At 45.7% G+C, this 14,131-nt stretch overlaps 1 protein-coding gene across 8 annotated transcripts in view; it reads left to right on the top strand.

Annotated features, from left to right (window-relative positions):
• The first annotated feature begins 270 nt into the window (after positions 1–270).
• Positions 271–14,131, top strand: part of LOC144101159 (85/88 kDa calcium-independent phospholipase A2-like) — a 36,315-nt gene continuing 22,454 nt past the window's right edge. For 4 of the 8 annotated variants that reach the window (XM_077634203.1, XM_077634199.1, XM_077634200.1 and 1 more), the window contains exons 1-7: positions 271–350; positions 902–987; positions 4,406–4,788; positions 6,763–6,940; positions 8,928–9,106; positions 10,514–10,610; positions 12,703–12,885. In XM_077634203.1, coding sequence (XP_077490329.1) covers positions 281–350; positions 902–987; positions 4,406–4,788; positions 6,763–6,940; positions 8,928–9,106; positions 10,514–10,610; positions 12,703–12,885 — 1,176 coding nt within the window. In that variant the 5' untranslated portion in view covers positions 271–280. Of the gene's footprint in view, positions 442–795; positions 830–901; positions 988–4,405; positions 4,789–6,762; positions 6,941–8,927; positions 9,107–10,513; positions 10,611–12,702; positions 12,886–14,131 lie in introns of those variants that run through there. The other 4 variants (XM_077634204.1, XM_077634201.1, XM_077634205.1 and 1 more) reach the window with 3 other exon arrangements.

The raw sequence follows: 14,131 nt of genomic DNA, 5'->3' as shown, positions 1-14,131 counted from the left end.
ATATGAGCTAGAAATGACGAGGTGAAGATCGATGCTTGCATATTTTCTGGAACACCTTATTTTCGGCCACCATTGTTGTTCCACATAACCACTCCAAAGCACGTACACTAACGGCCATTGTTATAAAAAACGCCAACTTTTTTTTTTTTTTTAGTCTCTGCTAAAAGGAAAAAAACCGTCGCAGCGTGCTGCGTGGACAGACGACACCGCGCCGCTTCCTCTTCTACTGCTGCCGCCAAGCAGTGACGTAAAACCACGTGAGAATGCCGAACACGTGAAAATGACGTCACAGCTCAGTGATGCTCGGGCCGCCGGCGGTCGACCCGGGTTGACATTCGAACACAGGCAACGTATGTGTAAATTCCCAGCGATTAGTGCTTTCTCCGTTCATCTCGCTTTCGCGCACCTGTCTTTGGCTGTATGAATCAGCGGCTCTGACAAGTACGTCGAAATCCTTGCCGTACTGTAAAAACGCGTTATTGTAAGCGTGCCTGCATGAGTGAACCGAGACGTCAGACTGCTACTGGAGCCTCATCTCGCGTGCGACTCCAATAACATCGCGTGATTGGGCGCGCAGACTTGGTTCATTTTCTTTGCTTGCTACGAGATGCATTTCGCGATGCAGGAAGTCGTTTGTGGTATCGTCTCGCAAGTGCTATTATTTGCTCTCTGCGTTTCGGTTTGGGAATCCCGTTTGCTCTTCGCGCAGTAGCTTCGTTTGTATCAAGTCGGCAGAGCTGACCCTTGTTGCGTCTCATTTGAAACTTCGTCGAGTGCCTCGGTTTTGTTTGAAAAATTTTTGCTCACGCGCGATCGAACACTCCGCAGTGTGCGTATGGTTGGTTTCGCTTCCATCTGGAAAATGTGTGTGCTTGTTTTGATGGTCTCGCTTGACTTGCAGAGATCAGTCCGGCACTAGGCATGGCCTTCCTGCGCGGATTTCTGGACAACCTGAGGTCCAGTCGCATGGAGCCAGAGCCTAACAAGGTGTGTGCTTTGCGCCGTTATCAAGTGATTGTTCATAACCGTATGGGTCAGCTAACTCCTGGTCGACCACCGAATTGAACGCACCCGAGCTAAGTTTGAAACTATTTAATGCTTTAACATCGACGTAGCGAGCTCCGAGAGAACGTGAACACTGGGTGTGCTACAGAAACACCAGCAAGCTACTGTGCAGCCTGTTGATCGTGTAGAAATTCGGTTTGAATAACTAATTACGAGTAGTTAGTGGTATTATCACATCTAATAGGCACTGGTAATCACAGGCAAATCGAATGCAGCATGTCTCTACCCGGGAACATGCCTGCTGAGTCGCTGCACTCGCGGGCATCCACAGTTCTCTCCAAGCATTGTATGCTTTGTATGTATATATATGTAGGAACTTGGATAATCACTGAGCACATCTCCTGCTGGCACTGAAGCATTGAACAAGCTTTTGAGCTTCACCTTCATTCGTTAGTGTCAGCTTCCATGTGCCTGATGCAGGTTTTGGCACTGAACCTTTCACGGCTTTTGGATACAAGCATTAGTGTCTCTGCCAGCTGATCCACGCACCATCTTGTGTGTTGTTTCCAAAGTGCTAATACCTTTGTTTATCATGGATAAAGCGGGCACATATTGCAACCATACTGTGCATTAAGCAAAGCTGAGTATGATATGTGCCGTCTCTATGTGACTGTTGAATGTAGACTGTGATTGGCTGTGCCAGCAGAGGCATTTGTGCCAGTGTCCCAACCATAGTCTATATTTCTTTCCCGCTATTATGGCATGGCATAATCATACAGGCGTTAACCTCTGTAGTGCCATCCTTATTTTGGTAGTCCTCGGGCTACCACAATTGACTTCTAGACATTGCAGTGGCTTACAGAGCGTTCTTAGCTCTCCATGTCTTTGCAAAGAGAGCGAGGGTGCCTCTTCTTACCGCTCGCAAGTGGGGCCGTCGAAGCCACTGCCACCAGCAGCAAAAAGGATGACTGAGAAACTTGAATAGGGCACCAGCACCTGCCTGGCCGCCTCAGAATAAGCCAAAATAAACAGCATGGGATGTTTAGAGGAGGAAAGGCCCATAATAAGTGAGATTTTTATCCGAAACTAATTAAATCTTGTTTCTTTCGTTGATCTTGTATCAGGCCAAAGACTCTTCATCCATTTGAAAGAAAGGGGGAGAGCCACACTAGAGAGAGAGAAGTGTCAAGAAAATGCCACCTATGTGATGACCTGGTGGCTGAGCAACTTGAGTACTAACGCCAATGCAGCAACACAAGTGGCATGTGGACGCAACTTAACAATGGTTGACATTCATTTAACAAATGATGATAACAGTGCCAGTTAAAGGAAACTACACTGCAGACACAGCACAGCATAGCAGCTGTTGCTGGGTTCTCACATTGCATAGAATAGCGCAAAAATTTGTCAGTTTGTTCTTTTACGTGGACTCTGGAATGACGAGTGAATGAAAATGTGGCGGAAAGTTCTGAACTTTAGGCATTTTGTTCTTATTGGCTGCTACAGTACCAAAATTATGAAAAGTTAGCTTTGTTGAGGAAAGTTAATCACTGTAAATTTAAAGTTTAAAAATGTTAGCAAATTAGGGTAATATTTGAATATAAAAAACTTAAGAGAGTAGAGACATGCTCTAGCATATACATTAGCAAATAGCCAATTCAAAACAATTCCGTCACTTACTGATGTAGTAGTATGCCCTTTAAAGTCATTGGTTGTTTTACTGGGGTGGTTACCTTTTACAGTAAGAGACCTTACAACATGCCTTTTGCGTCTCTGGCAGTTGACTACCGCTCTGCTTTCAGAAATGTGTTAACAAATGCAGTTTGCATAATCTTGTCAAGATTTCATATGTTTAAACTATCCATCTCTAAAGTGTGTCTTATGAGGTGCACAAAGAATTGTGAGGTTAGGTGCTGCTGTTGTCTCTGGTTGTCGGAACAGTTTGTGCAGGATCACTTCACCTTCCCTTGTATGGCGATGTGGGTTGCATGCAGTATTAGGGTCGCCATTTGTGTGGAAATCTAGGTTCATCTCTGTTCAGGAACCACCCACTTTCGATCTAAACCTGTGCAATCTTGGCTAGAGTGGATTTAGCTGCTTCGAGCATGAGCCTGATTGTGCAAGTATTGGTGCGTAGGCAGTGATGCTTTTGAGCGATGAACTGTTGACGTCAGATCAAAGAGTTTGGCTCCTGGGTTGCTGTAGGCACGGCATCTTGCTCATGCTGTCACTGCATGTTGGTGCTAGAAACTATTGCCCTAATCAGAAAACTCGCTGGATAGTTCCCACTGTGCAATGCAAGATTCAGTTAAAGCTGTTTGTGGTGGCAAATGTAATATTGCTTATTCATTATTATGCATCTTCTTCGGTAGAATGCACGCAATGTCCCTATGGTATCACTCGGGACATCACTGCGTTCGAACCACACAGCTTGGCGGGTTGTAGCGACGTCATTCGTGACATCACTGCGTGGTGACCAGTTGGCGTGGCACGGTGTCAACACCTCAAAACTGGGAAATCTGCCCTTAAAGGTGCACCAAAGAGGAATCTGAACTCGTCTTTTTACCACGGGAAATGGGTCTGCCTGTTCCGGGCATTCTTAGAAACTGCGAATTACTGTCCTGTGCGGGCGATTGCCCTAATTAAATCGGATCAAACGTCCCGGCTCCCGCCTTTTTTTTTTAACTCAACGCGGTAGGTAGGAGGAGTCAACCAACGCGTCAGCCAGTCCCGTGGCGGCTTGCCGCTCTGCCATCAGCGGAGTAATACGTAAATCAAAGAGTGCATGGGTATTTTTATTTCCGTGGGCATAATTTGCAGCTATATTGTCTGTGACGTAAACTGTTTATTCACAGAAACCTAAAAAAACAATAAAAGCGAAAACGAAGCCGCCACTAGACTGGCTGGAAGGCTCTCCACGAGTTGGTTGACTCCGCCTACCTACCGCGTTGAGTTCAAAAACAGGCGGGAGCCGGGACATTTAATCTGATTTAATTAAGGAAATCGGCCGCACAGGACTATAATTCGCAGTTTCTAAGAATGCCCGGGACGTGTAGATAGGGTTCCCGCGGTAAAAAGACGAGTTCAGATTCCTCTTTAGTGCACCTTTAACAGCTATTGCTGTGCAATGAAAATTGGAGCACTGTTGCACCATATGAGCTCATGCGCTGATAGTGTCCCTTGAAACCTGAAATTGTTATAGGGCTTTAAAAAACAGGACAAAGGAAGAACACGCAAGACAGTTCGGGCACTACCAAGTTGGTAATCATCATCTGTCCTATCTTATATGTTCCTTCTTCGGTACATCCTTTTCATGGGGTTTAGAAACAGCTGTAGCTATAAACACCTCCCCCAGTCCAGGATTTTGACGTGGATTTTCGTGCCTGTGGCACGCACACAGGTGCTGGAGGTGAAACCGGACGAGTATGCCCTCTGCAACATCCTGGCACGAGAAGACTCCCTGGTGTTGTACCAGTACCCACCCAGCACACCCATCACGGAGGACTCGGCCTCCTATGATGTGGTGCTGCACAAGGATGTGACGCGATCCCCACACGCGGCCTTCAGCCTGCTGCGTACGCGGGACCAGGTGGCAGCTGAGATGTGCTTCCTGCTGCTCAAGGACAAGCTGCCCCTCATGCTGGAGTGCGTGCCAGACCTGCTCACCAAAGAGCTGGTGCAGGAGGTGGTGCAGTTGGTGCGCTCCAATCCCACCTGGACCCTGGCGCACCTGGCCGCACACCTGGGGCTCGTTGAGTGCTTCAAGAACGCCCGTGTGGCTGCGTAAGAATACAGCTGTGCCTACTATATCCTCCACAACAACTTCTCCTGGCAGTGAAGCAAAAGGCTATAGAGCCAAACATGCCCTCTTTCCGTGCACAATGGAGTATAGTCCCCAGCCACGTTTAATAGTTTGCCATTAACTGAAACTTTTATGTCGAAAGATATGTTGTTGCATGGAACTGGTTAAACTGCATGCCATGGCTTTTTCTTGACTTTAGTAATGTAATAACGGTAAAGTTGTTATTCTGCCTATCATAGAACCTGTGTTAAAGGCTTTTGAAATTTTCACTCCAGAAACAGGAATACTGACTTTCCTTGCTCTTTCTGAAGTGGCAAGTTTAGAACCCTATAACTTCTTTGATAGGCAGGATGATAATGTTACCTTTATTACATTTCTTGATGTCAAGTGAAACCGATGTCCTACATTTTAACTAGCCCCCTGCAGCAAAATTTCTTGAAAGCTCTGTGCAAAATGTTACATAGCATATTGCATAAGTGCACAAAGGCTTGTTTTGCATGAAATTAAATGGCAAACAGTAAAACTTCGTTGATATGTTCAAAAAGAAATACGAAAAACACCTAGTCTGGAAGTACACATGATCCAAACCACCTAGTTTTGAAAAATGTAGCCGTTGAATGAGGTGCAGAGGCATTTATTGACACTTTTACTTCCTTGGTATGTGGATTAGCATTTCTTGGCATAATGTATGAACAGCTTCTTTTTTTAGAGCTCGCAGAATTCAGTATGCATTTGTGTTGTCCTTAGCGTGAAGCAGCTTCACTACGCTTTCTGTCTGTCAATGTGTCAGCTGCTCGGTGTGCAGGCGAACTGTTGAAGGATAGAATTAATGTAAAAGCTCAAAATGCTGCATTGATAGGCAGTGGAGAAGTTTTTAATTTTGCACCAGATTTCCTTTATATGCAGAGATTTATTGTCATAAATTGACTGAATTTAATTGCATTGTAGTCATTTTTCTCCTAATAAATCTGCAAAGTTTTTTTTTTACATTTCTAGAATGAAGGGAGCATTAGTGATATCCTGGAAGTTCATTACTTTTTTTTTATGTTTTCAGCCCCTGGGAATTACAGAGATAAGCACTCTCCTGATACAGCAAACACATTCTTAAAGAAATATGAATACCTATACTCTGCTTAATCTTTCATGGCTGTAGACATTCCAGTATCTTGAAAGAGCAATAGTGCTGCGAGAATTGGAAGCTGCTTTAAGCTTTCTTTTTTTTCTTTCTTGGGTGCACACTTTGTAGCAATACATGCTGTAATGACACTGACTGCTGACCAGACAGTTCAGTAGCGATCTTTATGTAAGTATCAGTGTTGCAGAGATCAGCCTATGGTGTTATGCAAGACATCTGTCAAACTAGTATTTGTTTCTCTCCTTTGCATGTCAGTAGCACAGTTTAGTTTTGTATAGATTGTGATGGTTTGCAACAGTTGTGAACATGTCAGTGAAAAATCGACAGTAAATGCTTCACGTTGAAAAAAAGTTTTTTCGCTTTGTTCGCATCTGAGGTCGGTCGGTGTTTCGGCAGAAATATTTCTGGTCGGGCATGACACATTATCATGAAGAAGCAGTCACTGGCCATAGTCGATAATAAAGATGTTTCAACTGGCCACCAGATTGACTGAAGTCTTATCCGAAGAAAGGAACCTGACGACGTGCCTCTAGCACTAGAGGCACGTCGTCCCTATTCATTCAGGCCATGCTCGAAACTTTGCATAGGAACAAAGGTACCTTACCAAGCATGCGTGCTAAGGACTTACGTGTTATTCTTCGCATATAAATATTCAGGCATTCAAGCGCACCTGTCCAGCCATCATTGTGAACAGGAAACTCGTAGAGGTTTCAAAACGTCTTTAATTTTGACTGCGTTCACTGACTGCTGCTTCATTTCAGAAACATCAGCTAATTGCTGCTTCAGCCCCTGTACTCATGCACTCCCCGCCCCTGTGCAGTCAAATATCGGTGGCAGCTCAGGACACGCTGGCCACACCGCTGCACGTGGCAGTACGGGCCCAGAAGCTCAACTCAGTCCAGGTTCTGATGGCGATGGACGCCCCACTCAGCCTCACCGACCACAACGGCGACACCATCTACCACGCTGCGGCCGTCACCACCAAGGAGCTCATCAAGGTGATCAGGCACCCACTTTTCATACGGTTTAGGCCTCTATTGCTTAGGCAACGAAAATTTTGGATAAAATTAATGAACTGCCAGTGCTTCATCAACAACAAGGCTCCCTGCACTGCACCAATGTGAAAAACTGGTGGGTTTATTACTGCATAATTTTAATCAGCAAATTCCAACCATCCGAGAACGATAAAACTGCGCACAAATGATTCAACACTGTAAATCATTATCAAAATTCAAAATTCAAAACTGCTTAATCACTAGCCAATGCAGCATTACAACAACGGAAATTTCAGGCTGCTTTAGCATTAGGGTTATCTTTTTCAGTGCCTTCCAGCAGGCGCTTGCATCTCTGGCAGCTAGCACTTTGACCTTGCTTTGTTGAATACGGTGTAAAGCATCGTTTCTGTGGCGATGCGAGAAAGTGATACACGTCTATGCATAATCATTTACTGCTCAAGTTATCGAGCCTTGGAGTAACACAAAAACTGTTATTGTGGATAGAGCACTTCTTGAAAGGGCGTGCATAATTCACATTAATTAGGCTGTAGCTCTCCTCTCTAAAGTGTAACACCCATTTGTTCCTCAGGGTGCCGTCCAGGTGTCTCTTTTATATATGTGATGCTGACAACTGCGTCATACATGGTGTCATAATCAACGAAGACAGCACATGCACCCTCCAGCAAGACCTAAATGCTTTCACACTATGGTGTATACAACTTGACTCATGCCATTAAACTTGGCAAATGCAAAGCCATCACATTTTCCGGCCTTCATACTTCCGACTCGCACTACCTACTACCTCAGTTCTGCTCCTGTTACGTATGTGATAGCATGCAAATATCTTGGTCAGCACCATCGAAACCATCCGTTCCAAGGCCTCGTGCACCTTGGACTACATGTGGCGTTATCTAAGTAACTCATCCCCAGACATTAAAAACTAGCATATTTCACGTTCACCAGATCAAAACTTGAATGTGCATCAGCTAGACAGAGTCCTTCGTAAGCATACCTCACTGCTAATGTCAAAGCCACTCAAAGCCGCGCTGAGCAATTTATTCCTTTGGACGGCCGCCCCTCACATCGTGCTGCTTCATATCTCATTTGTGCCTTCTTCACGCGTTTCGTTGTCACCCACGGTACGAACTACTAACAATACCTCTCCGTTGAAGTCGCAGCCAGTCCATAACGCGCATCTTAAGCTTTACTCTAAAAATAAATGGTAGCTCTTTCTTCCTTTGCACAATAGTCTTATGGAATTCCCAGCTTGAAAACTGTCACGTGCACAGATAGAACAACATTCCAGAATAAGCCGAAAAGTCAGTTCAGCTAACAGGTTATCCCACCTGAACAAACTGCATTTCCTGCCTTCTTTTCTGCTTTGTATTTGTTTAATTTTTGCTTGTTTTCTATTAATTCTCTTAGATCTGTTCCTACATTTTTGCTGTAATTTTTGCTTCTTTTGCTCTTGCTTTGTTTTGCATTGTATTTTGCTCTTCTCTTTTTTCCACTGTGTTCATGGTGTTATGAACTGTATTTGGGCAATAATAGGAAAAAATAAATGAAAAAAGAAATGGAATCTGGGACCATAAATGAAAACAGTCAACATTTTCACAATCTGTGTCATACGTGACACACTTGTCATTACAGGCCTCGTAGCTCTTGGGGTAGAGTCAAGAATTTCCGCATTTTCTCACTCACAGAGTGGCAATATCATAAAAGAAAGAGTTTGAGGTGGAAGGGGGCTGCTCATGTGAGAAATACAGCCTGCACGTTTGTTTTCTCTTGGCTTCGTTATAGTACTGTAAGGGACCGTCTGTTATCTTCCTTTCGCACTGCACGTCCTGCCCATGCCCATTTCTTTAGTTCGACTAGGATGCCGTTGACTCGGATATGTTTCCTTATGCACTCTGCCCTCTTCCTATCTGCTAACGGTACACCTATCATTTCCCCGAAAAACATTCATTATTAAAGGTGCCCTTTGGCGCAGGCCCTGGGTGCGCGGCCAGCCCCTGTTGCGGTCATCAACCAGGTCAACAATGATGGCTACACCCCGCTGCAGCTCGCGTGCCTCACAGACAAGCCAGAGTGCGTCCGCGAGCTGCTCAAGGAAGGCGCGGACGTCAACTCTGCCTCCGTTAACCTGGCCGATCGAAACAACAGCACCTGGTGCGTAGGGGACGTGCTTAAACTGGCATAAAAACAGCAGGCTTATGCTGGGAGGGCATGCCAAAGACAGGCATGTTGAGGAGGGCAAGCCAGATTTCCAAGTTTACCAATGCTGTCCAAAACACGATCTATTGGATGTGAATGCCAGTTTTACACTGGCAGCTGTTAAGGGCACATTTCCCGGTTGTGTGATGACGGTGTAGCGCAAAGGAGAATAGAAAAACGAGGAGGAAAGGGCAATGAAGCCTTCTACGTGCAGTGACACAAACTAGTGCTCGGGCCATTCGCCACGTATAGCCACATGGCGCAGTCCGAGTGGTCACGCAAACAACTTTGCCGAATATCATGTTACACAGTGGCAACCGGGCAGTCAGTTGATGTGGTTGAACTTTTTGCAGTGCATTTGCGCTGTAGTGTTACAGTATTCAGAAGTTGTTTATAAAGGATAATGCATTATAGCCCAGTTTGGTATTAACTGGACCTGCCTGTTGGGCGTTTCACCACTGTTCAGGGCTGCTGGCATCTTCACTTCTTCATTTACTTTTTCCCAGTCTGCCCGGTTATTCTTGTGTTTCCACTCATTTTTGAGTCCAAGAACTTCGTCAGTAGCCACAGCCTGCCAGGAAACAACTGTGCTTAGTAGGACAGCGTTGTTTGACAGGCTGGAAACACTGCTGGCCAGTCCGTTAAGTACACAGCAGACATAAGACACACTCGCAGAACACCAAAACAGTTCACAGAAACAGTGATTGCGTGCACGCAACATTCATTTTGCCTTGTATGTTTCCGCCGCTGGCTACTCTGTGCCGCCGTTGTTGCCACTTCCTTGGCAAGATTGCTGCTTTTTCTTGTCCACAGAATTTTGCTTTTCTTCCATTCAAAAAAATGTATTTTGTGCACCGAACAGGTTGCATAGATTGGTATCCAGGAACTGTGCCACCACAGTTGTAGTTCTTGTAAAGCAGCAGTGCACTCCAGCTGGGGAATGCAGTCCAGCTGGGGAATTTTACAAATTCTTATCATCTTAAAATTCGTACCAGCTCTGTTCATGTCATCAAGACTCTACTGTATTTAATCTCTTAATCATATCTGCTGTTTAAGTGAGACTAGTCTCTGTCATAAGAATGCAGTAATCTGTTATTACAGGCCAATTCAGTTTGACCTCATTGTCCCTTTAAGGGCTACCGAGCTCTTTGTGCATTTGGTTTCATGGGTTTTCAAACAAGCCTGTCAAGTATTCACACACCAGCTGTGAAGTTCTTTTGACAGTGCCTGAAATGTGATGCTTTGATTCCTGCTGTGCTGTGCTGCAAAGTGGCCTCTGTGTCCGAATGTATCGCCCTGTGCATTGTGCCCTTTCACGCTTCTTTGCAACTCATGCAGTGTTTGTTTTCCTGGCTGTTTCAGTCTGGGACGAGACCATGTAGAGCAGAATGTCCACAACTTCCAGTTAGAGGACATGAAGCATGGTGGCACCCCGCTTCACTGGGCCAAGACCACGCAGGTACAGCCGGCAGCTCTTTTGCCCCATCAAGTGCGACCACTAGCCCTGCGTGGTACTGTGCACTGCTTTTGTCACATTCTTCAGCAGGGCGCAAACAGCAACATTTGGAAACTAGTTTTATGGGAGTTTGGTACTTTTTGAATAATTTCAAATACACAGTAGTAAAGGTGCATGAACACTCAAACATGAATCGAATGTAGTTTGATCTCGATTAGTTCAATTGGCAATGGTAGTTGTATATCGTTTTTTGAATACTGTTCTATATTTTTGTTCAGAGACCAATGCTCAGCCCTGAGCTTAATCTTTGCTGTATTGTGCCACTTGTGCTGCCCACGCAGCAGTGTGCAGCTTTCCTGCAGCAAACAGCTTTCAACTGGTATGTGGCGCAGGAATATTCGATCTTTTTCTCTCCAGTCAGAGCTGTTCACACCACACATGATGTACCACTTGGCAGATAACAATGCCTGGCTAGGCAGCTGGGAGAGAGGGCTCTTGGAGGGCATTGTGCAAAGAGCTGAAGCCCACCAGTAGACTGCAAAGGTCACATCTGATGTCTATTTCTGCTTTATACTTATCTAACTGGACCCACTGCTCATACTGGTTGCATTTATAATAAATAACAGCATTCATGCGCACTTGTGATAGTTGATCATTTTTATCCTTGGAGGAGGGACACCACATATTGAACATTGAAAATTATTTACGTAAATTCTGGTTGTCACGTGGTTTAAAAGCTGTAGTCAAACAGCTTGACTGATGAGGCCCAGGCAACCCCTTATAAGGCAGCGCAGATGAGACCCCTTAACACGTTTCCTGCGTCGCAGGCAGGTCACCGTTGGGACACGTAATTGTTTTATGCTGTGCGGTTACGAATGCTGTGTCCCACGAAAGCTATATGAAGCTGTGGGACAGATTTTATAGTAAGGTCCTCTTCTTCAGACCTCACAATAAACTCTGACCCTTGGCTTCATTATGTGACCCAATACTCGAGGCCACAAAGCATGGATAAATGACGTAACGTGCCAGTGATTCACAGCATAGTGAACATGTTAAGAAAAAGTAAACAAGAATGAGAAAAAGAATCACAAAAGCACAAGAGCAAAAGTCTACTTAATCACTGCAAAATTTAAGAATCACACAGGTTACATGAAGACACCTCCATGAGCTGAAAAAAGTCGGGACAAAAAATCTGGATTACATTTTTGGGAAAAAACTGTAGTAGTCGAACAGGTGTTGAATAGCTAATGTGTATATGTCACATTCCTCTTTTTTAAGTGGTGATGGTACTTGACTCGACACAAAATTCCGTGGTTGCCACTGCTCCTGACGGTGCTTTTGGTACACCTACTTTGCTTCTTCCTGCTCTTGTGTCCTCTTGTTTGTTCTCTGCTGATGCCTTTCTAGTGTCATTTACAAGTGATGGGAAGATGGCAGAGTTTTGTTGATAGTGGTGACTGACAAGTACATCTTGCACTAGTTGAGATTTTTTCTGCTGCGATTTCTTGCCAATTAGCTTGCACTGGTGGTTGGCATCCTTTGGGACTTTAGTAAGGGTATCTTTATGGGCAAGTTTGTGGTTTATTTTTTTTTTTTTCAATTCCTGAAAAGGGACTTGTTTCAGCAGTGAAGGCATGCACCTGAAAGGATTACCACACCTCTGTTTATTGTCCTATTTTGTGTATGTGCATATGTCTTGCCAAGTTTCTTTTCAAGGATGAAAAAGATTGTTGGTACTAGATATGTCACACTGTGGTTGTGACGCAACACACTGCTTTTGACACATGGCTTCCACGCCAAAATTCATTATTCCTCTGCCCTTCCATCTGTTGTTCGCACGCCATCACGCGTCTAGCGCCTTCTTTTGTTTATTCTTGCAACTGCAAGGTACACTAATGCCCTCTGATGGCATTGCCCACCACTAGGTTTGTTATAGCAGATGCCTTTGCTGCCACACGAACCACTAACACCTCTTTCTTTCAGCATGTGCTGTTCTCTGTGCCTGGGCTGTGCAGTCTAGAAGCACTGGGGCATGCTTTTCTTCGCCAGCAGCTCTGTGAAAGTGGGCACACGCATTGCTGCTCTCCTTGTGCAGTGCCTGGAGACCATGATAGAGCTGGGCTGTGACCTGGACGCCAAGAACTTCCAGGGCAACACCGCCCTCCACATCATGGTCGCCCGGGGCCGGCTCAGCTGCGTCATCAGCCTCCTTAGCCACGGCGCCAACGTCAACGCCATCGGAAGCGACGGCGACTCACCACTGCACGTGGCTGTTCGGGTGCGTTTCCTGCAGTCTCCCATTCTTTGCAAGTGAGGTTGTGCAGCTGTCTGAAAATACTATTCACTTTCTGCCTTATCTGAGTCGACCATGAGCTGAGTGGCTGGCCGCCTTTATGCGGAAAGGAGGACCGGGGTATATAGGGTTAACCAGTATGCATTAGGCTGCAGAAAAGCTGGCGCGTGGTGCGTGAAAGATTTTGGAGCCTTGGAGTGGTCTTGGAGTGCATTGTGTCAGTGATTAGTCATTGTGCTTTGCGTTCCTTTGGGTGTGCTGTGGCTGCACTGAGGGAGAAGGGTGCTTTGGTGGGTTGTTGATCAGGCCCCATAATACAGTGGAACCTCGTTAATTCGAAGTCCGTCGGACCGCGAAAAATCAACGAATTAACCGGGTTTTCGAATTATCAAAAATGGACGAAAAACGAGAAATAAACGTACAAAACGTGGCTGTATCAACACTGCACCTTTACTTCGCCTGAAAAACGGTCACTTGAAGTAGTCATCGATGCGCGACTGCTTGGCGCGGTAGTTAGCTTACACCTTCGCCTGCCACTTAATTAACCTCTGACCGTCACGTCGCCGTCACCGTCCGCCGAAAGTGAACGCGATTGAGTTCAATTATAGATCAGGCAACTCTTGGCGGACAACCGTGGTCACTTTTCGATAGGACGGAAGCAGCCTGAGTCACGCGTATGGACTGTAAAAGATCGTCTCGAGCGGTAGTCTGAATAACCTGTCTAATTGTTGCCTCTTCGAAGTACCCGTTGAATCAGTGACGGTCGACCGGCCTGCGCCCCTTTACACAACGCAACGGAAAGAACGGTGTCAAATTCTTCACCACTTTTGGAATTAACAACGTTCATAGCCGCTCCACGAGATGTGCCACTTGGAGCAAATACACAGCGTTCAGTGCAGCTAGCACAATCTCGCGCATATGTGAAAACACGCGACAAACACCAACACGTGCATGGCCGCAGCAGACGAAAGTTTCTGCACTTTTGCACTCGATTTGGCCGCTGCACCGACAGCACTAGTGTCGGGCTACACTCGCGCCGCAAGGACTGGCGCTGCACTGGCACGGCACTTTTGTGAACTAGTGCAGGAAGTGCAGCCAAATCGAGGAGACCTAAAGCTAGCCTCCAAAACCGGTGCGGATCACTGAGGCACAACAAAGCACCGGAAACAGGAAGTTGATTTAAAGTGCCGCCTGGCTTCCACTCCGGCAACTATACTGGCCTCAGAGACTG

This window comes from Amblyomma americanum, chromosome 8, assembly GCF_052857255.1.
Source record: "Amblyomma americanum isolate KBUSLIRL-KWMA chromosome 8, ASM5285725v1, whole genome shotgun sequence".
Taxonomy (NCBI): domain Eukaryota; kingdom Metazoa; phylum Arthropoda; class Arachnida; order Ixodida; family Ixodidae; genus Amblyomma; species Amblyomma americanum.
Note: the sequence above shows the minus strand (reverse complement) of the source record. Positions and strands in the feature narration are given on the sequence as shown.